General features: G+C 39.4%; 1 protein-coding gene across 1 annotated transcript; it reads left to right on the forward strand.

Moving 5' to 3' along the window:
• Positions 1-69: 69 nt before the first annotated feature.
• Positions 70-27,777, forward strand: CETP (cholesteryl ester transfer protein). The gene is made up of 16 exons (XM_072117577.1): positions 70-249; positions 5,274-5,388; positions 5,829-5,960; positions 6,261-6,331; positions 9,430-9,517; positions 9,597-9,666; positions 11,273-11,333; positions 12,351-12,442; positions 15,079-15,258; positions 17,314-17,364; positions 18,215-18,367; positions 23,174-23,241; positions 24,140-24,182; positions 25,815-25,884; positions 27,175-27,260; positions 27,597-27,777. The coding sequence occupies exons 1-16, from the start codon at positions 126-128 to the stop codon at positions 27,669-27,671; spliced, it is 1,479 nt and encodes a 492-aa protein (XP_071973678.1). The 5' UTR covers positions 70-125; the 3' UTR covers positions 27,672-27,777.
• The last annotated feature ends 10 nt before the right edge of the window (positions 27,778-27,787 follow it).

The following is a 27,787-nucleotide window of genomic DNA, read 5'->3' on the forward strand; positions in this document are numbered from 1 at the left end:
CCCTTTCTAAACACAAAGGAAATAGATGACATAGGGAGTCTGCTGCTTCCTGTGCTGCTTCTCTATGAAACTCATATGGACCCAGAACCAGATCACAGCAGCTTTAGTTGTGCAGAACCATCACCATGTGGCCACTGCTCCTCTTGTCTCTCTACTTTCTGAGAATTTCATCAGCCTGTGAGTTTACGCCATCATCCTCCCAGGAGACTGGCATAGTCTGCAGGGTGACAAAGCCGGCAGCCCTAGTGCGTAAGTTATTGCTTCATCTTTGGAAATCTTTCATGTTCCATTTCATCACATTATAAATTACTGACAATCCACATCCATGAGTATGGATGCTAGACTGGCAAGGCAAGCTGATATTATATCACTCTTAATATGTACACTACCATGCAGAAGATTTCATACCATAAATCTGCTGCATGTTTAGATGATTTGTAAAATTCACACACATTCCATGCAGATATGACCCATCAACACTGGCAAAGGTGAAGATGTAAATGGGTGATTGTGTATTTAATGGTCCGTCTGAAAAGGCGAGATGAATGCTTCTCAAAAAGCGCTGTTTAATAGTACATATGTACAGAGCACTTTATGTAACCACACCAATCTGGGTAATTCAGGGATGAATTTTTATAAGGGAATATACTGTACATATTGGAATAAAGTGGCATATCCACCTTTGGACACATAATTGAGGGGAAAGTGATTAATGGGATGCACAAAACTAGGTATTTTGTTTAAACTTAAAAGATGTTTTAGGTACTTTCAATGGGGACAAACACTTGGAATAAGTGGGATAGGAATTGTAGCTGGTAATATAGAAATGTGTGGTTTATATGAAAAAAAATGGGGAGACTGTCATATACATACAATAAATTCATGAAAAAACAGTTTGCAGCTCTATAAAGCAAGATGAGAAATAGATTTTGGACTTTTTGATGAAGAACTGATTATAGGGAGAATACATAAGCTGTCTTTTAACCCTTATTTATGAATAACGCAATAGAATTTATTAAACCCCAGATAGACAGCTGGAATAGGTCCTGAGATTCAAGCTGTGCAAAATGAGGGGAGCAGCTAGCAGATCTAACACCTATGCACTGGGCATGTAGATATGTAAATTGTAATGTATTAATGAGAGATTGGAGGTAGTGATTCCTAACAATTTAAGGGTTTGTGCATTGGGTTTGCAATGGAGTTGGGTGCAAAATAATTAGTGGAAATTCTGGGCACGGAGTAGGGTTGAGAATAGACAACCCACAGTGTATGATTTGAAGAGACAATTAAGAAGGATTTTAAAGATGACACATTTCTCACACTTAAAACTAGTGTCAGGTCCCCATTTTAACTAAGTGACAACCTTCTTTTATCTAAAAATTGTTTCTCTCACATCTCCATAAAATCAACTTAATTATCTTATCGTACTTGATATACAGTAAGACAGAGCAGCAAAGGGCGGGGCCTGCCCTGCACAGCCGAGTCTAGCAGCTCCTCCCCATGTCCCCAGAGTGATGTCATCTAAGGTCCTTTACCCACTTACTTTTGCCAAATCTACCTCATGTATGTATGTGATCACATGAAATCACAGCATGCCACCATGTACATGTTCTCCTCCCCACCCTCCATGGTGGCATGCTGTGTTTCCCTGTGATCAGATACACACATGGAGGGGCATTTATCAGGCGTGGTACCTTGCTTTTTGGAATATAATTATCACAATTATTTTTGCATACATTGCTTTGTGTTTTTGTCATGTCGGAAAAAAATTCCACAGCGGCATACACCAACCAACTTGTGTGTGCAATGCAGTGCAAAGCCAAATACATCAATGACAAATTTTCTGTGTAGAAAAAAAAATCGCAAATTGCGCAGAGAGAGATTAAACATATACACAGTGCACGCACAGCTGATATTCGCATTGGAAGGCATTTAACACTGGACTATAAATCACACTGTTGGAAACCCATCAGTGTAACACCTAGGCCCACATTTATCAAAAACAGTGCAAACTGCACTATGTGGAGTTAGCCTGTGAAGTGTGCAGGGTGCGCCAAATTCAGGAATTGTGGTGCACGTTCTTCATTAATCTGGCGCCCCCTGCTCCGCTCTGGAGGTGTGCACCATTTTTCTTTGGCGCTCATGCTGCAGAATTCGTTAGACAGAATCGTGGTGCACAGTCCGAATAAGCAGTAACAGCCCCTTTTGATAGACATTTTTTCTGTCTTGTTGGACATAGTGCAGCCGTGACACAAAACTGGCGCTGACACTTTATAAATACATGTGCAAGGAGCTTGCACGTTCTTTCTAGTGCAAAGTCGGACAGAAAACTGGCGCAAACTGCTGCATAAAGATTAATGCCCCCCATAGTTTGTATCATGTCTGCTGACCCACCTGTTTTCTTCATTCTACACCTTCTCTGTGCAAAATAAATGCAGCTGAGTTAGGGTATTTTGGGATGCGAAGAATGACACAGGCGCATCCAGCATTGCAATGATTAAAGTCATTGGAATGTTGCCCCCCCCCCCCCCCCCCCCCCCCGTTGCAAAAAATCTTTATGTTTGGTAATAGATATAGTTAAATAGACTTGACTAATCATTAATTTGGCACAATGCAAGTCAATAGCAGCCGTAAAGTGGCCACAGTTGCAGGCAGTTCATGTCCACCATTTATGGTTGTTTGCATGAGGCCTTAGAGCAGTAATGGCGAACCTTTTAGCGACCGAGCGCCCAAACTGCAAACCGAACCTCCCCTTATTTATCGCGGGGTGCCAATCAAAAATTAAAGCAGTAACTTTTTGCTCCCTGTTCTTCAGCAACTTTCAATCATATTGGCCTCCTGAGGACAGCAACACAGTAGAAAGATGGAAAATTTGCAACATTGTAGCTTCTTTCCAGTGTCACTCTGTACACAGAGAATTGTGGTGCCAGCAGGAGGTCCTCCAAAGATAATCCGGCCTTGTCTACTCATTCTCCCTCTTCCTACACTTCTAAGTAGAGAATCAAGTTTCAAAATACATCTGAAAGCAGCATCTTTTAAATGGCTTGCAGCTGCAGGAAGTGCCCACAGAAAGGGCTCTGAGTGCCGCCTCTGGCACCTGTGCCATAGGTTCGCCACCACTGCCTTAGAGTAATTATTTCCTTAGTAGTTTCAATAGCTATGCATGTTAAAACCATGTATAATGTTGAACTTATATTCATCATAGCTAAAACTCATCCATACGTTCCAATTGTACTGGAGAATATTGAAGTTTTATTTGTCCAGGTAGGACAAGCATGGACCAGTTTCTAGTGCACTGATAAGTTCATTTGTATGATAAAAGCTGATTTTTATCTAGAATTACATATATATATCACAAAATTTTAAACAATATAATCAATTTGTCAATGTTAAACATAAAGGCCTTTGATTTTTTTCACACCAGTTCATGGCTGCTACAAGTCCATTGTATAAATGCAGAAAATACACCCTATCTGCATACATTTCTTCAATGGATATACACTAAGCCTGGCGTGTCCATGACAGAAACCTTACATAATTTTGGAATATAATCTATAGTTATCCCCAAACATTCTCTTAGATGAAGTCACTTCTTCCTGCAGCCCGGTGTAGCCTGGTATATTAATATTTACCGGAGGTTTACACTCAATTACAGATAAGCATTTAATGTTTATCCAAAAGTTTCAAGGACAAAACCTACTGCTAAGTCACCTCCTACTCTACCTGTATGAGGAAGTGTGTTTCATGTTAAGTAACTCCTTAGATTATGTTCACATTTTAGGTTTTGAACACATTTAGTACGTTTGCCTGGAAAGCTCCTGGCGTACTGTACACAATGAACGTGTCCATTACCAGCAACAAATCTCTGCCTGCTGCTGATATTACCTCCTCCTCATGCTATCAGGTGTGAGGGGGTCAACAGGAGAAGGTATCCTGCTGTATAAGAATACAGGGAGAAAAGTGTCAGTATTCGTCAAGTATCCTGTTCACATGTACCTAAAATGGAGGGTAAAAATGAAATGTGAACACAGCCTTAAAGGGGAATCTGGAAAACACCTGGGGGGCTGGTGTGGGAGAAATAAAGAACCCACTTAAAGCAGTCCAACTCCAGTATTTTCATTTTTCATAGCTGACTGGAACTTCTGGGGGATCACAGTTAGGCTACATTCACACGATGTATGTACTACGGTACGGCGGGCATACATCGGCGCCGGGGAGAGCGCTGCTCACCCCGCCCCTCTACATAGGGATACACAGCGCAAGGCGCCATATTCCGTCGAAAGATAGGACATGTCCTATTTCTCTACGGGCTACGGAACATGTGCGGCACCATACCGCTCCCGTACGGCGCCGTGAGGCTATAGAAGTGTACAGGGGACGTATATACGCCATATATATGTCCCTCATACGTTTGTGTGAATGTAGCCTTAATGTGTAAAAAAAGACTGAAAGCAGTTTTCCATTTTACCTGGAAATCCCCTAGGTAGCTGGGTCAGTGTTCTTCACGCCTTTGGCTCCCCATTCCTACAAAGAAGTCTCTACCAGAACAGGGCTAGCAAACTGGGCATTTGCCCAAAACCCCCTGTCCTAAAGAGCCCCCTGCATGTGGACTTTTGTGGGAAGAGGATCTATTGCTCCTTTAATACCCCTTGGTTAAATGCCCTGGTGAAGATGCTTATCAACTCTCTCCTGTCTATCATCTATCTGTCTAGTTATCCATCGCCTATAATTTGCCTATTTCCTATCTATATATCTGTCTATGTAACCATTTATCTATCTAGCTTTTTGTCTATCTATTTATCTATATTTCTTCTATCTACCTATCTATTTCCTATATAGTATCTATCCATTATTAATTGATCTTCTATCTTTCTTCTACTGTATCTATCTCTGGAATCTATTTATCTTCTATCATCAATCTACCTACCATGTGTTTATCTTGTATAATAGTCTCCTACAGCCCCATGTTACAGATATTTACCATACTACTGCGTGTAACTACAAAGTGTTATCATTGTGCAGGGCTAAAGGGAGTCTTCTACTGACTGTGACTGTTCCTAAAATAGTTTTATTTTGGGACCCCACTTTGTCCCCAAAAAACAGCCCTGTCACAGACTATTGTTCACAGTAGGGCTAATGGTCACCTCACTGCTGACCATCACTGGTCCTCCTGCACTGAGGTAACTTTTGCCCACACTTTTGTCTCAATCAGGCTAAAAGTTATTATGTGTTATATATATTTTTCTTGACTTCTAAATTACGTATTTTTTAAGTAAATGAGAAGACTTCTGAAGTTATCCAGGCGGCCTTCAGACATGCATCTTTCCCTAACATCACCGGAGAAAAATCGGTCAAGATTCTGGGAAAAGTGACGTATGGTTTAACAAAGTAAGAATCACAGGATTGCTAAGAGATATGAAAGAAGTTTCACACATGCAATTTTTATAGGATAAATTCTGCAAGCCATCAGTTGGGTTTAGCAGTACAAGATTAGGCTAGGTATTTAGCCTTGCTAAAACAGACTCTAAATCAAACGAAATAGAATGGACTGCACTGACAGTCATGTCATTATGTTTTTAGGTCTAAAATATTGTACCGATAAGGAAGAAAGTTCTAGATGTCAGTCCTGTATAAGGCTCTTCTTCCCTAGACTGATATGACATTCTAGTGCTACAGTGACACCTAGTGGAAGATGCTGAGTACTGGAATGTATTTGTAACAGCCACACTAAGCCTACACCAGTATTATGGGGAGGATGTTCTGCTTTAAATTTCTGTCTGGTTTATAGACTGCTATGCGCCAATCAGTAAGACATGTATTTGCTTTAGTATCCAGGTCAGTAATCTGTCAATAGAGAACAGTGAAGTGGAACTGAAGGAGGATGATGCTGTTGAAATCATGATCAAAAACGTGAGCGCATCTTTTTCAGGAACTCTGAACTATGGATATAGTACCTGGTTGTAAGTAAACACATGGTTTTCAATTATGCTAATATAATTCACACTTCTCAATTATATAAGGTACACTAGAAGATGTGTTTTTGTACTATATCTACATACAGTATATACTTCTATTTATTCACTATATTTATAGTGTTTTTAGAGGGGTGTCACACACAGCAGAGCCCCATCAATGATGCCCATATGCTGTAATAGGGTATGCAGTATGTACATTCATGACATATGTAGTGTGCAAATAAAAACACTGTGTAAGTCACTCACGTTCTGTAGCTAAACTTGTTCACTATCTTTCTTTTGTAGTGTTAAGGTGGAACAAGCTGTTGACTTTGAAATCTTTTCCTCCACTGATTTACAAGTGAACACTAAACTCAGTAAGTGAAGAAAATGGAATATCCTTGAATACCATATATTTTTTTCCAAATTTGTATCTGTGCATGCCTTGTGGATAGCCTGCAGATTCTGCAGTGGTTAAAAATGATGTTTTCTTGCTTAGCTAGTTCTAATCACCTAAGTTCTAGAGACCTAATTGTCAAGCAATACCACATTCCAAAAATAAGGAAGCTGTGAATTTGGCTCCTGGGAAATTCCCAACCTGCTCCATACCATCTACAAGTACATTATACATCATAGAAGTGGATTATAGTTAGTGTAGTGAAAGCCTCAAATGCTGCTCTTAAATCCCAGAGATACCATCTTCAATAGACCAGCTGTACGATCCCATTGCCCCTGTAGCATAACCATTATTACAGTCATCGTAATACTGACAGACGTATTAACTGCAGTACAGAAATATTGGAATGCATTACACCAGTGATCAGTAATCTCTACGGATCAGATGTTCTTAGTAGCTGATATAGCTAATGGAACATGTAGTAGATAGCTCCATTATCCGTGTAGTTGCTGAACTGAGTGACCACAAGTTAGCTCCCTTTAAAATGAATAGGAGTTAATCTGGTGTGACCAATGAATCGAGAAAAGAGCTGTCTGTTTCCTGCTCTATTATCTGTATATCAACTGCTGAGAATAGCTGATTTGTGGGGGTGCTGGGTGCTAAGTACCCACCATTCTGATATTGACCTATTCTATGCATCTGTTTTTAATGAATGGCAGCAATTAGAGAAAACATAGTGAACTTTGTAACATACTTTATTAAGTAAAAAGCTTCCTCCTATATCGTGCAGTGTTTCCTAAAATTTCTTAAAAATCTCTCAACAGCATCAGCTTTGCGGACATAGCTGATTATAGGAGCAGGGAGTTATTGAGCTTTACGGAACTGAGAAACAAATTCTCACTTCCTCTCACTGCCCAGTATAGCTACCTGCAGATCAAATCATATTTGCTTTCCCTATATAACTCCCCCATGGTATCACAACCTACACCATTTGAGATTATCTGTAAAGAGTGAACAGTAACAAAGGGTCTTATCTCCGCCATATACATTGATAAGCAATCCCCAACCCTCTATCCACCTCCGACATGAATACAATACATGGGGAATTTCTTGGTCAGACAACTGCTCATCGCTCTTTGAACCTGGATGTGCGGCCCTTCCTGTCTAGCAGCAGCCAGACGAAAGAAGACACGGGATCCAGAGGTGAGTACAGGGTTTTTTATTTTTTTAAAACAGCAAAAAAAAGTTTGTTTAATTATGGGGCAGTATAGAAAATAATTAATGGTGGAGGGGCAGCATAGGAAATAATTAATTATGAAGTGCAGTACATGAAATAATTAATTATGAGGGGCAGCATATGAAATAATTAATGGTGGGGGCAGCATAGGAAATAATTAATGGTGGGGGGCAGCATAGGAAATAATGAATTATGAGGGGGAGTCTAGTAATTAATGGGGGAGGGCAGCATATTCAATAATTAATGGAGAGGGTTCCCAGTATATTTAATAATTAATTGACCCAATTAATTAATTAATTGGGCCAAAATATAAAAAAGTTCACAAGGGGGTGCAGTATATTAACTAATTAATTGAGGGGGGCCCACTGTATTACAGATTTTTAAAATTTAGTCCGGCCCTCCAACGATCTGGGGGGGGGGGGGGGCAGAGAACGGCCCCCTGCGCAAAAAGTTTGGGGACTACTGCGCTAGTGTCTACCTCCTGAATGTCACCTCCACAAACATAGGTAAACATCACTCGAAGCTACTGCTACACATTCTTACAGCGGCAAAATGCCTTATTCCCGCTAGATGGAAGCAGGCAAACCCTTCCCCCACCCACAGGAGGACTTGGGTGCTAGAATACAAGATGTCCGTAGTATGGAACATTTGAAGGTTCTACTAAACAACAAATTAGAACAGTTTGACCTAATTTGGGCCCCATGGGACGACTTTTAAATGAGTAAGAATGATCAATGACACACATGGTGTCTTATCCATATAAGAACCAGGTGTAAGAAATACACCCCTCTCTTCCCTTTTGTGTCTTACCCCTGTCCAGTGTTGAATTATGATTTAGTTTGGAATTTTAATTCCCCTGAGGCTCTTACTCGGGGAGATGATGCTTAGAAAAAGATAAAAAAGATGTAAATAGATTAACAGTTCAGTTCCTTGACGGAGGAATGCTTTACCTCCTTCTCTTGATAATTCATCTCTTTGAGGTGATAAGGCTTTCTAGTGACTTTAACCCCCACAATCAGGTCCTTTTTTGTTTTTGAGTTTTCATTTTTCACTCCCCACCTTCAAAAATCTATAACTGTTTTATTTTGCCATGTAAAGAGCTGTGTGAGGGCTTCATCAATATGACGTTGCCAATGCTACCATTTTGAGGACTGCACATCTTTTTGATTACTTTTTATATAAAATTTTTGCATGCTGCAAAATGGTGAAAAAGTGGCATTTTCCAGTTTGGGAGCTATTTTCCCTTATGGGGTTTAACGCCGGGAATAACTATTATTGTATTTTGATAAATCGGACATTTTAGGAAGCGTCAAAACTTAACATGATTATGATTTTTAATGTTTATATTTATATCAGTTCTAGGTTAAGGGGGGGTTATTTGAATTTTAAGGGTTTTTTAAATTTCTCTTTTAACTTTTTTAAAAAAATGTAAACATTTTTTTTACTTATTTTCACACCCCAAAACCGACTTCTACTGGATGGAGGTATCTGTTAAAACTAGGACATGCTCTATCCTTTGGCGGGGCGAACACGCAGTCCATTCGAATAACTGTCATTTGACTGAATCCATTGAAAATAAATTATTTTGTGCCCTTTCAAAATATGGATGTCATACATCTGTTTTTCACTCATATGTGCAACTGCCCTTTCAGTGATGAAAAACTAGAAAATAATCTTGATATATGATGTCAAGAAATGGATCGGTCAAGTAGGGCTTAATGTGGCAGTGAACATGCACTATTTCTCTATGTCCTATAAGTGATATTGCCATATTATCTCCTGCAATCTGTGACTGTAACATTATTTCAATTTTACTACATCTCAGAACTTGTGTTTTACAGCTTGTGGAAATAATCGTGTTGCTGCTGATACATCTGACTGTTACCTGACTTTTCATAAGCTGCTCTTACACCTTCATGGGAACAAACAGTAAGTGATCAGGATGTTATAAGACAAAATATATATTTATTTTTCTTAATTTTGGAAAACTGTTGTTGTTTGTTTGCAGACCTAGTTGGTTTAAGCAGATCTTTACAGATTTCATTTCATTCACTTTGAAGCTTGTGCTTAAAAGTCAGGTAAGCAATGCAGGTTTTGTTGGTTTAATCTTTTTTTTTATATGTGTGTGTGATTTTGCTTATTGTGAATTGTGTGCAGTTTGATTTTATACTGCTAAACACTGTCTGACACATTTCATCTACCCCGAAACATTGTATCAGGGGAGGATAGATGTTTATTTCCTCTTACTTTTACCTTTGTATCTAGACTGTATCTGCGCAGATCTCATCTGTGTTCATATATTGTTTTACCCTGCATTATCAGTATATGTCTGGAGGACAACAAACGTGTCCTCCTATTCAGGCCCTCCTCCTTCCACCGAAAGCAGGAGGACCAGTGATCTTCAGCAGCAAGCAGTGAATTGTTGTTTCCCAGGTTATTATAGCCTCAAAAATAGATATATTATTTACAGCAGGCAGCAGGATGAAGAAGCACAGTTTGTGATTTTCTTTGTGTGAAAATGATGCTAAAAATAGACTTTATAATTGCTGGCCAAACATTCTCCTGCTTGCAAACTCTAGGATCTAGTTAGTAACGGGGAGACCTAGTATCAAGGTTACAAGGATACAGGATATCAATCTGATTCATTAGGACTTCCACTGACCACAAGAAAACTTATCCTGTTCCCCCTTCAAAATCCATTGTATTTCTGCTTATTTAACATTTATCTCATCTTTTCCCCTATATACATGTATGCTTGTGTCAACCAAGCAATGTACAGTATGTGTACTGTTATCCACCACTTGTGGTGACTAATAACATTGAAAACAAAAGAATCAGACAGATGAAAAGTTAGGAGGCTCACACAGATGGTCAGTTGCACTTGGCTGGGTTTGGGCAACTACCAGTTATGGGTTTCTAACTAACTACTTTTGATTGATTTACATGTAAGTAGCTCGTAAGTAGCTCAGAGCAATGAGTATTCATTGCCCCTTGAACCTTTTGAATAGAGCAACAAAAAGTGTTGAAAGTAAAGTAGTGAAAAGTGTGGCATGCATATGTATTTACCCCCCTGAATAATTACCTGTTAGGACCTGGTGTTTTGAAGCTGTTTTTAGTCTGTTTTTAAGCAGTCCGTTAAAAAAAACACATGCGTTTTAAAAATGCGGTTTTTTAACAGACTGTTTAAAAACGGACTAAAAACTGGTTCAGAACGCCACGCGTGACACCACCCATAGATGGACGGCCATGTTTTCATACTACAGGTTAAAAATTGGGCCATACTCTTATTTACAGGAACAGTGGTTCCTGAGATGTTCAATGCTTGAGGCGTATACTTTGCCAAAAATCTATCCCGGATCTCATTATACTGTTTGTTTGCTTATGTTCTCTAACAAACCTCTGAGGTGTTCATATAGCAGTTGTACTTATACTAATAAGAAATGACATAATAATGTTCTCTAGTACTAATTATGTGACTTGTAGAGTTAATCAAGACTCAATTTTTTTTAGGAGTGTCAAAAATCAAGGGGCTAAACACATATGCACACCATAGTTTTCAGTTTTTAATATGTGAAAATTTGCAAAAGTTTGCCATTTTTTTTACATTCAAAAGTTCTTTGTGTGCTATTAATTGTAGGCAAAAATTCTACACTCAAAAATTCTACATATTTTTTTATTCTGCAGATTTGTAAAGAGATAAATTATGTGGCTAACCTACTAGCTGATTTCATCCAAGACAAAGCAGGTATGTTTTATTGGATCTTAATAATGTGTAGTAAAGATCTGTAAAGATCATGTAACAATTTGATAGGGCCATATTAACTAATTGAGATAATCGATATCCTTCTCTTCTTAAGACTAAGCCTAAGTTTACAATAACATTCAGACCTCTGTTCTTTACCTCCATTAAAAAAAGTAAAGAATTTAGAGTACCAGTTAAAAAATCCCATTGACATAAATGTAAATTTTATGTCATCTTTCATGGTCAATTATGTAGGCATCCCTTATGCATTCGTCTTTTTCAAACAGATTAAAAGTACTGCAGCCGCCGTAATTTTTTTCTGTCCAAAAACTCATACCTGCCTAAACTGAGCATAACGAATGACATAAAATTTACTATGATCAATGGGATTTTTGATAGATATATTGGGGAAGATTTACTTACCCGGTCCTGTCGCGATCCTGTGGTGCATTGTCTGACGTGGATTCGGGTCCGGCGTGATTCACTAAGGTCCGTGCATCCAATTTTCTGCAGGTGTCGCTGCTGCGCCAAGGTCCGCAGGAGATCACCTTCTTCTTCCTGGTGCATGTGAGTGCTTGATCTTGTGACACATTTCATTTTTTAAATTCCGCGGCTTTTCCAAATCTATCAGGTTGTCCGACGGCCACGCCCCCGATTTCTGTCACGTACAAGCCGGCGCCAAAATCCGATCGCGTGCGCCAAGAACTCGGCAATTCGTCGCAAAGCGGAAATATTTGGGAAACCCGACGAAAGTGCGCCGTTTGGACCCTTAGTAAATGAGCCCCATTAAATCTTGATTCTTTACTTATTTTCAGGGAGGTAAGGAACAGAGGTTTGAGCAGAAGTGTGAACTTTGCCTAAATCATTAGAATTTTTTAAACATTTGCTCATAATTGAGATGCTCCATGCTCTATATTACTTTAGTTGCTTATTTTAGATATGGTTGCAAAGTATAGTTAAACTACATTATTTAGCATATTTAACTACTTCAGAGACACATCTTCTCAAATCCTTGTTTAGAAAACTTTCTGAGTAATGGAGATATTGGAGTGAATATTGATGTCACATCCTTTCCAGTCATAAAAGAGAACTACATGGAATCCTACCACAAGGTTAGTGATAATACAAGGTTTACTCCTCCGCCCATGCCTATAATATGATTTAAAGCCCTAGGCTGGATCCCTAGGCTGAGAGGCTCGAGTATTGCCTCAGCTGCCCCACTAGGGGCCGCTATTGCGGTAAGGCATATGTTATAGTGCAGTGATGGCGAACCTTTGAGAGACCGAGTGCCCAAACTGCAAACCAAAGCCAACGTTTCTATCACGAGGTGCCAACACACAAATTTAGCCCAATGGTGCCACAATACCACCTAACAATAAGACAAATAATACTGCCATATGATGCTGCCACCTTTACAACCACATAGGTAGCATCATTCTGGTAATAAAGACTATAGAAAGGCCAATGTTACCCATAGTACTGCTATACTATGCTATACAAATATAGTGATGAATATCATATTACCGCCATATACTGATTATCATTACCCCCATACAGTGACAGTAGTCCTGAGTACATGCAGGGACTGGGGGACTGTGATAAGTTAGATTGCTTATGGACCAAATATTGCCATCTTTACCCCCTTTTTGTTTTTGCGTTTCCATTTTTTACTCCCCACCGTGAAAGAGCTCTGTGTAAAAAATTGCACTTCATAGTGATTGTATTTAATATCCAATTCCCTGTACTGGGAAGTGGTAAAAAATTCCAAATGTAGTAAAATTGGTTAAAAAAATGCCTTTGTGACATATTCTTGTGGGCCTGGATTTTGCAGTTTCCACTGTGCACCCCAAACGACATGTCTACTTTTTTCTGTAGGTCAGTACGATCACAGGGATAATATATTTATATAGGTTTAATAATGTTTGTATATATTTACAAAAATTAAAACCTCATGTACTAAAAAAAAAAGTCATTTTGCCATCTTCTGGTGCAAATTTTTTGGGCGCTTTTTCATACTTTGGTGTACGGAGCTGTGTGTGGTGTAATTTTTTGTGATATGAGATGCACTTTCAGTTCTACCATTTTGAGGACTGTACAACCATTTGACCACTTTTCATAACATTTTATTACATGTTGCAAAATGGCAAAAAAGTGGCATTTCGGGAGGTGGTTTGTAGGGCAAAGTGGTTGTTGTGGGGTGGATGCACAGGTGGATTTTGGATCACCCATATGACAGCTGTCCATGGCCACGTATACACTTGCCTCTGTCCACAGCGCTCATCACCTGCACGACCCGGCCAGTGATGCAGCATAGCACCCGGTTACATTGTGCATAGGGTGCTTACTGTGGGGTTGTCCTGGCTTCACTGGTCGCCTTGTGCATGTGATGAGCATTTCAGATACAGGCAATGTGGCCACAGACAGCTGTCATACAGGGGGATTTGGGACACTAAACCACAAGTATGTATAGTTGGTTTAGTGTCACCTGCCAGGACCTCTGTAAGTGTGCACATGTGTGTGAGCAGCCCCAGCAGCTCCTGACCTCGTATCACTGCTCTGCTCTGCTGCTGTCAGCTCTGTTCTGTGAGCTGCCTCACTCCATTCTCTTCTCACTGTTTCCCGGGCTGAAGAGGAGGAGGGGCGGGCACTGACACTGATCGGCTGCTCTTGTCTCACTAAGGCATCACTAGTGAGAGCAGAGCCGATCAGCTTCAGGCTGCCGGAGCTCCGACTTTGATGAGACCGGGGAGATGGTACGCGTGCCTGCAGAGAGGGCTCTGCGTGCCCTCTCTGGCACGCGTGCCATAGGTTCGCCACCGCTGTTATAGTGTGTATTACATATAGGCGTCAGACCTACAGACAGCGATTATATAGACTATAAGGACTCATATAAGTCACTATGTATGTCCCTATCTCGGATAGTATCTAAGATAGATGTTGCCACTGCCTGCTATGACTCTACCACACTGCTAATAAAATTAGACAAACATTAGCCCCCCGACATGTTTCGCCAGTACACTTGGCTTCATCAGGGGTTTGGGCTAATACACAGTCCTAGAAGTATGCTCGCAGGTCAATTTGATAAAGTCCTTACATAAGTCCTGTATCCATGGAGATATTGTTTGATTAATAATTGTAGGATGTCAATTAGTCCACAAATGTGAGTGAGTGCAGTGAGTTGAGGAAAAAGGAAGGGGGAGGAGTAGGGGTGTTCATAGGACATGTGGGGACATGCAGAATACACTTATACAACCAGTAGAAGAGCACCAGCTGGGACAGAAAGTTTGGACAGTACCCGGAGGCCGTGTCACATTAGAGATTGTTCCAAGAACCACGTGGTGGAGTTAAAGCATTCATAGATCCTAGTACATATATGAGCAGATAAAATATTGATAGGGCGCGAGGTTTCAAAAAAATTTATCCTGGGCAAAAATATTAGTCTTTCCAAAAACAGACACTGTCATGGGGTAGACGGGCCCAGGAAAGTTTGTAATATGGTTTGGTGGGTAGCTGGTGGTATACAAAACAGTAGCTTTTTGTATATATGGGGGGCAAGAGGATTCTTTATAGCAGCCACATAGATCATATGTGGCTGTAAAGATTAATTTCTTCTATAGAAGAATGCCGTGGGAATGTGCTATGAGCCATTGAGAGATCATTGTCTAAAGAAGAGTCAAGAAAAATATCTTTGTTGAAAATTATATATAAGAAGCAGGATATTTCATATGTGTTTTCCTCTCTTCCTCAGGGTTTTCTTGCCTACAAGAACCTTCCTGTTTCGTACAATGCCTCCACATTCTCCCCTTCACTTCTAACATCCAACAGGATGCTCTACTTCTGGTTTTCAGAGCAGGTTCTCGACTCTTTAGTACTGGCGTATTTTCTTGATCACCATTTAGAACTGAATCTTACTAGAGCTGAGCTAAAGGTAAATTTTAAGAGAACCTAACCCTAATTAACTACCATGGTGTAGTATATATATATATATATATATATATATATATATATATCAGAAAGTCCATAGCAGAAGAATCACACAAATACATCCCAACATTTGGAGAGAGGAATCTGGACCGCACATCCACACATTATGGCCCAGGTGTTTTTGATTTGCATATGGTGACCGCCTAATTGCTTTCCGCCAGTTTCTGAGGCCACTTGGAATCGTGAGCATTCAAGACCTGTTCATGTGGTGCAGGTCTGCATTGTCCACTGTTTCGGTGGTACTGTGCTGTTGTGGACCCGGTGTCCAGAGCCACGCTGTGTTGCAGTGATGGTGGACGCCATGTCATGCTGCACCCAATAGTGTATGCACTCACTATAATGAGGTCACTGTGAAGTGGTTAGGAGCGTATGCAATTTGGTCAAAATGTTACTAAAAACCTCAATACAATAAAGCTTTATTGATCCCTGAGAAAATTGTAGTGTACATAGCTCAGGTATGCAGAGTACAAAGAAAATCACAGATATAAACAGTGGCAGACATAACACAAGAAAGTACAATATGACTTGGAGGCAAAGAAAAAATGACTGGCAACCACTTTTAGATGCTGTGTTGGCAGCCATATTTGCTTTCACATCACTTTCCTAGATACAGAAATTACAATGTTTCATACAATGGCAGTTTTCCAATTACCTATGTGTAATCCAGGTCCCACCTATTGTATGAACACCATTGTGTTCTATAGACTCACAAATCAGGAGATTTAGTGAAACTATTTATTCATTAAAGGAAATCTACCACCAGGATCAAGGATTGTAAACCAAGCACACTGACATATTGGTGCGTGTCCCCTCTGGCAGGATCCACTCTTATTTAAGCTTCTTATATCCTGGTATTTACAAATAAAAGACTTTTAAACTATGAAAATAAGTTTCTTAAAAAGAAGTTCATAGGAAGCTTAAAGAGGAGCAGATCCTGCCAGAGGGGGCACACACCAGTATGTCAGTGTGCTTGGTTTACAATCCTGGATCCTGGTGGTAGATTTACTTTAAATTTAAATATTATTTATTTATTGCTATGTTATAAAAGGCTTAATCACAACAGTGCCACAATACCTCGGCTTGTGTTATCTGTATTATTATGGGTATCCCATCAAACCAGGTGAACCATGTTCAAAACTAGACAATCTAAAGTAGACAACACAAGCACGTCCCCAAATGCCCACAAATGAAAGACGTCATCTGGCACGGGTCAGGGGTCTACAGTTATGTGTTTTGTCGTTGCAGCAGATTCTTCTACACAGGCACAGCCAGCGACGCTTGGAAGAAGGAAGAAACAGTTAATTACCGATTCTGCCTTCTCTTTTCTTCATTGCAAAATGCTGACGTACCATTATGCTGTGAATAGCAGACCCAGAGGTCACGTGATAGCTTTGTCTGCAAGAGTGAACTGTGAAAATGTCTCCCCAGGAGTCCTTTTATTAGACACACACAGAATATTAATATAAAAAACATCACCATAGTCACCCTGTTTCCCCGAGACAAAACATATTTTATATCAAAATGGAAATAAGCCAAAAGTCTGTTTATTTCACAATAATACACATTGGTTGCTGACATCATACTAACCACTGGGCTGGACCAGCACGAGGAATACCTGGGCAAGTGCAGGGGCCCAAAGTTGCTGGGGCACCCACCTAACCAAAAATCAGTCAGCAGCAGCATGCCAGTGCCTGGGTGCTGGCCATGAAAAGCGGCGCTCCGTGCACTTTAGAACTCCGGCCTGTGTCTCTGTGCATACAAAAAGAGCCAGATGAACACAGGAGAGTGTATGCATTAAATATGCATTCTTTAGCTAAAAACAATATGGGCATAAGTTAGTATAGTGCTATTGTCTTTAGGCTTATTAGTGAAATCTGGTGACATGATCCCTTTAAAGTGTTTTAAGGTCTGAAAGGGGTCAAAATAAAAACAAAACATCATAAAACCGTGTTTTAGGGTAAATAAAACATTTTAACATTTTATTTTTCATTGTATTTAGGATATTCTACAGGATGATAAGTCAGAATCTCATCAAGAAATCCTACAAGAGGTAAAAAGAGTGTATGCAAAATTACAGTGAATATTTATGAACTTAATTTTATGTCCACAATTTACAAAATCTGTAAAACATATACAACATTAGAGGCATGTCATTCATGTGGCCTTAATCATATAGCATCTGGCGATTATGGGTGTTATCTCCTTACATGCCACGGTCAAGCATGACCGCGGCGTCTAATGGGCTATAGATGTGGATGGCCCCCCCCCCCCCCCCCTGCGGTCGATCCTCTTGTAGCAGCCCTGAGTTCTGACAAGTACCCCAGTCTATGCAATGTCCTCTGGGAGCCGTGCCCTGTTTCTAGGTAGGAACTGGCTGTAATCTACTAAACATGCAAAGTGCAATATTTTGTGCATTAATGTATTCTGTACAATGGCCCAGATATGGGTAAAGTGTTTTGCCTCACGAATGTGCAGGGTGCGCCAGATTATTAAATACTGGCAAATGGTCCTCAATTATCTGGCGCACCCTGCACTGCACTGAGGGGGCACCATTTTTTTTGGTGCACTGTTAATATAGTGTGCAACACAATTCTGTCAAGTCGCTGTATTATATGTGTCACAAACTCCAACTACGCCCAAACACACCCCTCTAGGTGCACAATTTTTTTCTGTCTAGTCGAGACGTTCTTTCTAGTGCAAAGTCCGACAGGAAACTGGGGCAGCTTAATAGGTCTGGCACAATATCTATTTTTTACATTGTATTTTTTAAAGGGAAGGCTCAATGGAAAACACCACTGGAACCCCCTATAGTACTCATTAGTATAGTAGATATGAATATGTGATTTATTATTGGGATGCATTTTCTTTTGTCTGAATAATGTGTTAGTTTTATTTTCTAGATTCTAGAAGAACAGTCAACAGACCATACCGCTGCAAAAGTGTGGAGTCTCACAGCCCCAAGGATCAAAATTACTCCAAGGGGCACTGTTGTTACCTCCTCTGTTGCTGTTCAGATTAAGACTTGTTCCTCAGCAGAGTTGTACTTTGAAACAGTGAGTATAAGGAAGATTAATGTGGAAATAGAAAACACCAGCTCACCTACTCCCAGTATCATATTCTGCAAGGGCGAGAGTCACTGTAGGAAGGAACAAAATTCATGGTCCAGTTGAACTGTAAATGTGTATCTTCTCTATTGAAATACAATCATCTATACCAGTGATGGCGAACTTTGAGTGAGTGCCCAAACTACAACAAAAAAACAACTTATTTATCGCAAAGTGCCACTACGGGAATTTAATCAATAACTTCACAGCTTTCAATTGTATTGGCATCCTAAGGACACCAATACAGTAGAAAGTACAGGGAGAAATTCCGATTATTATTGTAACCACCCTCCAGGTATCCCCAAACAGGAAGAATTGTAGGGCCTAGAGCAGGAGCTCCAATGATAATCCAGACCTGTCCATCCCTTCTCCATCCTGCTGTAGTCCCAGGTAGCTTATGATGTGATGCTTTAAAAGCACTGACTTGTGTGGCTTTGGCCTGCGGGAAGAGACCATAAGTCTTGTCTTGTGAACACTATGCTGGGGCAATGGCCTGGGTACCCACATAGAGGTCTCAGAGTGCTTGCTCTGGCACCCGTGCCATAGGTTCGCCACCACTGATCTATACAATAACACCTAGATGTGCACCAATGGCCAAAGCTTTCAGATAGCACAACCATCCTTAGTCATGACTAACAATTAATGAAACAGACAAACATTTATACAGTTGGAAAACTAGACCCTGCCCCCAATACATCAACATAATTTCCGGTTCTAAAGCATAGTGGTAGCAAGTTTTCTCAGACATAATAGTGTAAAATTTTTAGAAAACGTAAATGTGCCCCTTATACAACAAATTTACTCTTATTTATGATATGATTATGTGCAATAGCTGATATAAGGGAATGGCACCTAATCACGGTATCTATATAAAAAAAAGTTGCATGACGTGATCCGGAACATGTGACCAGATCATGTGATACTCAATGACTGTGTAAACGTTCAGTTGTCAAGGGTATAGTACCCCGTGACCAGATTAAACTATCATGATTGCCATGGGAACCATTTGTGTCGAGCTGGGACTGGAAACCTGATACGTCAAGGGTCAGGTGCCTCTATCCATGACTGGGAAAGCCAAGGGGAGTTTGTATGACAAGGGGAGTTTGTAAGACAACCGGTTCCCAAGCCATCCAAATAGTAAGTATGTTGCAGCGATCTAGTAGAAAATGGGGACAAAAGAGAGAGACAAATGTCACGATTGGTATAACATTAAAAAATGTTAAATGTCACATAAAAAATAAAAATAAAGGGACAAATATGAATGCATAATTGAACAAATATATCCATGTAACCCAAATGTTCTGCATGTATATGTTGAAAAACCGCATCCCGAGAATATATATAAACATACTGATAAAGTAGCAATAGTAATGTAGACATGTTTTCAGATATCAAAATAATTTCATGATTATCATCACTATGGGGCAGATTCACTTACCTTATCCGTTCGCGATCCAGCGGCGCGTTCTCTGCGGTGGATTCGGGTCCGGCCGGGATTCACTAAGGTAGTTCCTCCGCCGTCCACCAGGTGGCGTTGCTGCGCTGAAGTTCCCCGGAGGCGCGCTGGAATGCCCTGAAATTCACCGGCCTATACCTGGTGAAGGTAAGTGTAATTTTCACGACACATTTTTTTTCTTAAATGCGTCGGTTTTTCGGAATCCGTCGGGTTTTCGTTCGGCCACGCCCCCCGATTTCCGTCGCGTGCATGCCGGCGCCGATGCGCCACAATCCGATCGCGTGCGCCCAAATCCCGGGGCAATTCAGGTACAATCGGCGCAAATCGGAAATATTCGGGTAACACGTCGGGAAAACACGAATCGGGCCCTTAGTAAATGACCCCCTATATGATTCAAAAGTGCAATGGTGGAAAACAAGAACTACATACCCCTCAAATTTTTAGAAATGATAAATCATTTCCTTTCTAAGATTAAAACTATGTGGGTGGCGGGTATCTAGATTGAATATCAAAAATGCCTCCCGAACTGGCTTCAATATTACCACCTCTCATGTTTTTTTCTGTCAATCTCAACGTCATAAGTGCATAGATTATTAGTTTTACCGTTGTGTGCTTGCAAAAAGAGCCTTGAGGCACCAGAGAGGCTGCGACCCTCCGGATTGGAAATATCCCATAAATGTTCAAGAGATCTTGTTTTGAATTTGCGTATGGTTTGACCTATGTACATTAAATTACATTCAATAAGCTGTAAAACATAGATTACTTTCGTAGAATTGCAGTTGATAAAATTCTTAGTGGGGAATCCTTTTGATCCATCACTGTTAGAAAAAACTTTTTAGTAATTGTAAAAATCACAGGTGATACATTGGGCGGCACCACCCTTGTAAAATCCTTTTGTGGATAGCCATGTTTGATTTGACCCTGAACCATAAAAGGAAGGAGACAGAAGGTTCCCCAAAGTTTGCCCCTTACGTGAGACGACCCTACATTCTTTTGACAGGATTTTCTCTAAAATGGGGTCCGCAGATGTAAGTGTTTTTGAATAAACGATGAGATGGCTCTTAATTGTGGACTGTACTGTATAACAACAAAAGGTGTTGTACTTGAATCTTTAGCAACGTCTGGCAATTTCTGGGGATTAATAAGTAGATCCTTGTCTTTTCTACACACCCTACTACTGGTGAGGGTCTACTGAGCATACCCTCTCTTTATAATAATAATTCCTTTATTTATATAGCGCACACAGATTACGCAGCGCTGCACAGAGCTTGATAAATTGGTCCCTGTCTCCAATGGGGCTCACAATCTAATCAACCTACCACTATGTTTTGGAGTGTGGGAGGCTCTTTTTCTGTGGCATTTGTTATTAGCTTCTTCTGTATATGTAGATGGTTCACTACAGTTTTGTTTGATCCTTGTTAGTTTGGCTCAGGTGTTTTAATTTGGCATGCAGGATTGTGTTGCCTTCTGTGGGCTTTTGATAGGTAGACGTGATGACCTTACGGTCAAAGATGCTCGTAAGACTAAGATCAATGAATGCCAGTGTTGAGGGACGGATGGTAAAAATGTAATTATAAGAATTACCATTCAAATACTCCACAAAGAGTGGTATGGCAGGCACATTGCCCCTCCAGTATGTATATAGTATATTGTCGATGTGCCTGCGATACCACTCCACACAGTGTAGAAACAGATTGTTTTCAGAGAACACATTAAACTCTTTCCGCCATGCTATGGTGAGATTTGCCACTGATTTTGAAAATTTTGCCCCCATGCTGATGAAAAAATGTATTGTCAAACATAAAGAAATTATGTGTGATAAGAAAAGAACATGTCTCGATCACAAATTCTTTAAAATTCTTTAAAATACTTATTCAGGTGTAATTGTAAAGCCATCAATGCCACTGCATGTGGTTCCGGGTTCCCACTTGATATCACTAAAAGAAGTCAAAACATAATAATAATAATAATTGTTATTATTATTCCCACATGATATCACAGAAAGAAGTCAACACATCACGCGTATCCTGCAAATAGCCAGGCACAAAAGGCTGTAACACCCAATCTAGCGCCAGCAAAGATTTTCATTTAATGAGCCTATGCCTGAAATGATAGGACGCACAGGTGGTGGTGTCTGCCCCTTGTGCATTTTGGGCAATGCATGGATGATGTGGTTTATCAGATTCTTTAGAAATAATTGATCTATTTGTGCCTGAGTAAGAACCACAAGTGCCAGATCATCATTCAATAACTTGGACAGTTGTTCACTAAAGCATGGTGTGGGGTTACAAGTAGTTGAATCATTAAACAATAGCATTATTTGGTCCGGTACATAGTTTTGTCCATAACCACTAGTGAACCCCCTTTAGCAAACATTTTCACAATAGTATCCTGCCAGCTCATTACCTCTTATAGTGCCTCCTTCAGGGGAGAAGAAAGGTTATTATTAGTATGTGATAATGAATGTTTAAGAATCTTTAAATCCCTTTCTATTCTCTCGTGAGCTAATAGGATAGAAACCAGGGTTCTTAATTCAATTTGGGGTTATCCCTTCAGTATCTAATGCTATCAAATTCAAAAGGGTTATCTGCTAAGTGAAATTCAGAGATTTAAACATGTTTTCTTTACAAACTCATTCAGATGTTAAAGACAATTGAATATCCGTGTCCGTATAAAAGATCTTGCACATTGATGTCACATATAGTGGAATCAATATTTTACGCTATTATGTCTGAGAATACATGCTACCACTAAGCTTTAGAACCAGAAATGATGTTGATATATTGGGGACAGTGTCCAAAAGTTTAAATGTTTGTCTGTTTCATTAATTGTTAGCCATGACTAAGGAGGGTTGTACCGTCTGAAATGCGTCGGCCATCGGTCCATGTCACCTTGGTATTGTATACATGATTGTATTTCAATAAAGAAGATACGTATTTGCAGCTCGGCTGGACCGTGAATTTTGTTCCTTCAAATAAAGAGGATCAAACCTGATGTAATACTCAAGTAACTTATAGACCACAAATACTTATAACCATAGTAAGTCAGTACAACATTTGAAGTTAAGGCAGAGCCTACATTACTAGACACCATCACAAAGTACATGTAGTTTTTCTTTTTGTCATCCAGACATGTAATGAGATACTAAACATCTAGATATAAGATGCCCAAATTACAATCATTTTCCTTTTACTTTGAATTGCAAAAATTTTTGGACAAGAGGGGATATTTATTAAAATAGAAAAAAATTGTTTTATATGGCAAGTGAATAAATTGATCACTGTTTCTTTGCATTGTAGGAAACTGTTACTCATATGAAGGCCTCATATACAGATAAGAAGCTGATGTTGCACCCATCTGATCCTTTGTAAGTTAAATCATAGATCCTACCTGGCTAACTAACAAACAATGAGACCTTAAACTCAGTTATTAGTGTAGAGGAAATCCAACAATAAAATAATAAAATGTCTAAAACGTATGAAATCACTGAGCCCAGACATGTTCAGTAGTAAATTACTAGGGGCCTCTTCCTATCCCTTATTTACATTCCTTATTTAACCATATTACCATAATTTTAATTACCGTATCACAATTTATGGGTCATTGGGCTGCGGATATAAGAGCATTTTATAGCATTGGTCGAATCCAGTTGTTCCACCTATTTCTCTCGAATAAAAGGTAAAGTTTCTATTTAAAATGGAGTGCTTGTATGCTTTTACTGATAAGGAAAGATTGACTAAATCGGGTGGGCTCCATATATTAGCCATTTATCAATGGTATTAAAACAGCAAATTGAATTTTCAAATTGGTACCTAAAGGAATTGTTATCGGATGTGATCCCTTAGTATCAGGTGTTTTGCCCTTTTGAGTTATTATTTAGCCCAATTTCCCTTTTTAGTAAAAATTTTTCCTCCCATAACTTGAGATGCACATGCAGGGTGCAAAGTGGGGGTTGGTTGGTATCCAAAAATCTTAAATAAAGAGAATGTAAAACAAAATAATTAGAGAGAGGGTGGGTAGTACTTCTGCCTTGCAGCGCTGGTATCCTGGGTTCAAATCCCACCCAGGTCAACATCTGAAAAGAGTTTGTATGTTCTCTCTGTGTTTGTGTGGGTTTCCTCTGGGTCCCCCGGTATCCTCCTACACTCCAAAAACATAAATTATGTCACTGCATATTTACACATTCACATACACATTTACACTATTCTCTTAACATACATTAACGCATAATCTAATACAAATTTTCTTTTTCTCTTATGTATCAGAGTATATATTAAAAATATGAGGAGCTCCCTATCAGTTTCTCTGGTGAGTATCTTAGAAACTACTACCAAATTTATACAACAGTAAAAATCAGATAATATTTTATGTTAATGTTCCCTACTCCACATTAAATAGTCAATAAAAAGTTGTTATATACAGGCAGTCCCCGGGTTACATACAGGATAGGTTCTGCAGGTTTGTTCTTAAGTTGAATTTGTATGTAAATTGTAACTGTATATTTTGTAATTGTAACCCCAGCCAGAAGTTTTTTGGTCTCTGTGACAATTGGATTTTACAAATGTTGGATTGTCATAAGAACCGGGATTAACAATAAATCTTAATTGCAGACATCTTTGATAACTGTTACAGATGATTATTGTAGCCTGGGGCTAAAGTACAGTAAATTACCAACATCCAGAGGTCCGTTTGTAACTAGGGGTCGTCTGTAAGTAGGGTGTTCTTAAGTAGGGAAGCGCCTGTATATATATATTATGACTCTTCTGGTCGTAATGTAAAATAAACTGCCACATTTTCATATTAACCTTTCAACGACCCGTTACGTAATAGCATGTCACGGGTCGGCTGCGGGTGCATGGAGAGGGCTCACGGGTTGAGCCCTCTCCGTAGCCAGTAAGTCTTTGCTGCATATCGCAGCAAAGACATACCTGTGACACCCGCGATCTTCCGAAGACGCGAGGCTGTCTGGATTTAACCCATTCATTACTATGTGCTAATTGCACATTGTAATGTATGAGGATGAAAATCCCCATATACTGCCATACTGTAGTATGGCAGTATATGGTAGGATCAATCAGACAACCAAAGGTTAAAGTACCCTAGGGGGTCTGAAAAATAGTAAAAGTAAAAATAAAAAAAAAGTTTAAAAAAAAATTATAATAAAAAACCTAAAAATTCAAATCACCCCCTTTCCCTTGAACTGACATAAATCATAAACACATTAGGTATCGCCGCATCTGAAAATGCCTGATCTATCAAAATATAATAACGTTTTTTCACTGCGTTTAACCCTGTAACAAAAAATAGCGCCAAATTTGAAAAGTGATCAGAAGGTCGTACAGCCCTAAAAATGGTAGCATTGAAAACTTCTTCAAAAATCGCAAAATATGACACCACCCACAGGAGGTTTTAATTTTTGTAAATGTATGAAAACATAATAAAACCTATACAAATTTGGTATCGCACCTAGCCAAAAAATAAAGTAGACATGTCATTTGGGGCACACAGTGAAAGCTGTAAAATCCAATCCCACAAGAAAACGTTGTAAATGCATTTTTTCACCTAACCTAACTGCATTCGGAATTTTTTTCCTGCTTCCCAGTACACGGCATCGAAGAATAAGTACCGTCACTATGAAGTGCAATTTGTTACACAGAAAACAAGCCCTCATACAGCTCTTTACGTGCAAAAAAAAAAAAGTTATAGATTTTTGATTGTGAGGAGTGAAAAATGGAAATGAAAAAAACAAAAAAGGGCCAGGTCATCAAGGGGTTAAAACACATGCAAGGAAAACTAACATAGTGTAATGCTTTACTTTAGAGTTTGCTTGGCTGCTACTTATTTCACCTGGGTTCCCCACATTATTGACAACTTTCAGGATCGGAATGGAATCATAGTAGACAGTTTTTTAACTATTTGCTTTGTTTCTTTTACCTACAGAATAAAGAACAGATGATTCAATTTCTACAAACTGTGGTGTCTGAATTTGGGATTCCAGCTGTAGTAAAACGTGAGTCTGGAGTAAAAGTTGTTCATGTAAGACACCGTGCACACGACTGGAATTGTGACTGTGATCATTATGGTGAAGCTTTGTCACAACCAGGGGCGTAACTACAGCGGAAGCAGCCATAGCAGCTGCTATGGGGCCCACAGTGCCAGGGGGCATTGGCATCCAAACTGACCCATTGAAGAATGGAGTATGTGCACCATTAGATACATATTGGGGCACATTTACTAAGAATGTAGGAAAATGCACTTAAAATGCTCTGCCTGTATATAATGCTTTGTGTGGCAGATGAATGACCTTCCTGATTATAGATTCCCTTTAAAACATAAAATACAGTATTAAAACACTAGATAAAACTACTGCCTGACAGCTACTACAAAGGCAAAAGTTATGTGATTTATTAAGAGAGGCATGCTCGTGATAAGGGCATAATGTTGCCCTTACACAAATTTCTAGTTGGACCACACATGGAGTATTGTACACAATATTAGGCACCAGTATTAGACAGAGCTCAACTTAAAGGGAACCTGTCACCACATTTGCAGATATACAACCAGTGACAGGTTCCTGTCAGCCTGACTGACAGGCTTTTAGCTAAAAATTATTTTGCTTACATCCACAGAAATCACCTTTTATTTTATATTTACTGGCATCATAGGTGGGCGTTTACTGCTTGGCCAGACCCTCCCATGCCTTATGCCTCCTAAATGGTCACAGGTCATGTGATCAGAGTGACGTCATCTCAGGTCCTTTAAACTGTTAATAATAGCAAACTGTACCCCATGCATGTATGTGACCACATGAAGTCACAGCAATATGATTACCTGAAATCACAGCCTCCATGGAGGAAGGGGAGGAGTAGAAGTCCATGGAGGCTGTGATTTCAGGTAATCATATACATGGTTTGCTATTAGAAGGCTGAGAGACCTGCAGTGATGTCACTGGTCACATGTCATGAATGTTGCACCAGGCACTGTTTAAAAAAATGTACACAATATTTACCATCTGTACATAGAGCTTTATATGTCTGTAGTTGAATATTAGCCGATTAGCCTGAATGACTTTCTTGAAATTGAAAATATATGATAAAGAAATTTGTATTCTTATATATGAAGTTAAATCATTGATTTATTTTGAAATATTTGTAGGCAGGAATCTATGGGCTAATAGGCAAAGTTTTTTTTCCTTTTCATGGATCAACACTGTAGATTTATAGGTTGGACACTATGAATAACCTTATCTGCTTTAATTTCTTTTGATTATCTTAACTGTAAATTGGGGTTGTCTTAACAGGTCTGGAGCCAGCTTTGACCACTCTCATGAACAGTAAAGGCCTAAAACTATTTGAAATTATAAATCCTGAGATAATTCCATATGAGGTAAGTGCAATAGAGTGGTTTGTCTTACACGATACAAGACGGTGCCACTCTTGTCCATCCTGTGCTATGTGTCTGTTATTATGGTTTAACTTATAAATGAATGTGCAGCAATACCAGATTATTATTACCAAGGATTATCTCTCCTCACTGCCTTATAGACTTCCTACATGATATCCATATGTTCTAATGTAGATTGTGGAGAGGTTGTCTTTATTTTATAGAACCCCTCTGGGTAAACAATGATGAAATTTATTTTATGCCATTTTAGGTTAAATAATTGTCGCTATTTGTACAAGATTTCTTTGTCTCACAACACTTTATTTCCTCTTGATAAAGGGTTATTTAGTAGTCCAGTTGGATTTTGGATTTCCTCATCATCTGCTGGTGGATTTCCTTAAAAAGACTTTGTAGAAGATAAAGCTGGACCTTAGCCCAGCATTACAATGTTTCAGCTGTGCTCACTCAGTATTACAAAATGATCCTAAAGCAAAATAAATACAAGAATGTAACATTAAAAGTAAGCGTAT

Source organism: Engystomops pustulosus, chromosome 7 (assembly GCF_040894005.1).
Source record: "Engystomops pustulosus chromosome 7, aEngPut4.maternal, whole genome shotgun sequence".
Classification (NCBI taxonomy): Eukaryota; Metazoa; Chordata; class Amphibia; order Anura; family Leptodactylidae; genus Engystomops; species Engystomops pustulosus.

Bases quoted from the DNA above. Each gene is read 5' to 3' on its own strand.
- CETP (XM_072117577.1), top strand. From the start codon at position 126: ATGTGGCCACTGCTCCTCTTGTCTCTCTACTTTCTGAGAATTTCATCA. The intron at 18,368-23,173 runs GTGAGTATAAGG...TTTGCATTGTAG, and splicing joins CAGAGTTGTACTTTGAAACA to GAAACTGTTACTCATATGAA. The intron at 23,242-24,139 runs GTAAGTTAAATC...CTTATGTATCAG, and splicing joins TTGCACCCATCTGATCCTTT to AGTATATATTAAAAATATGA.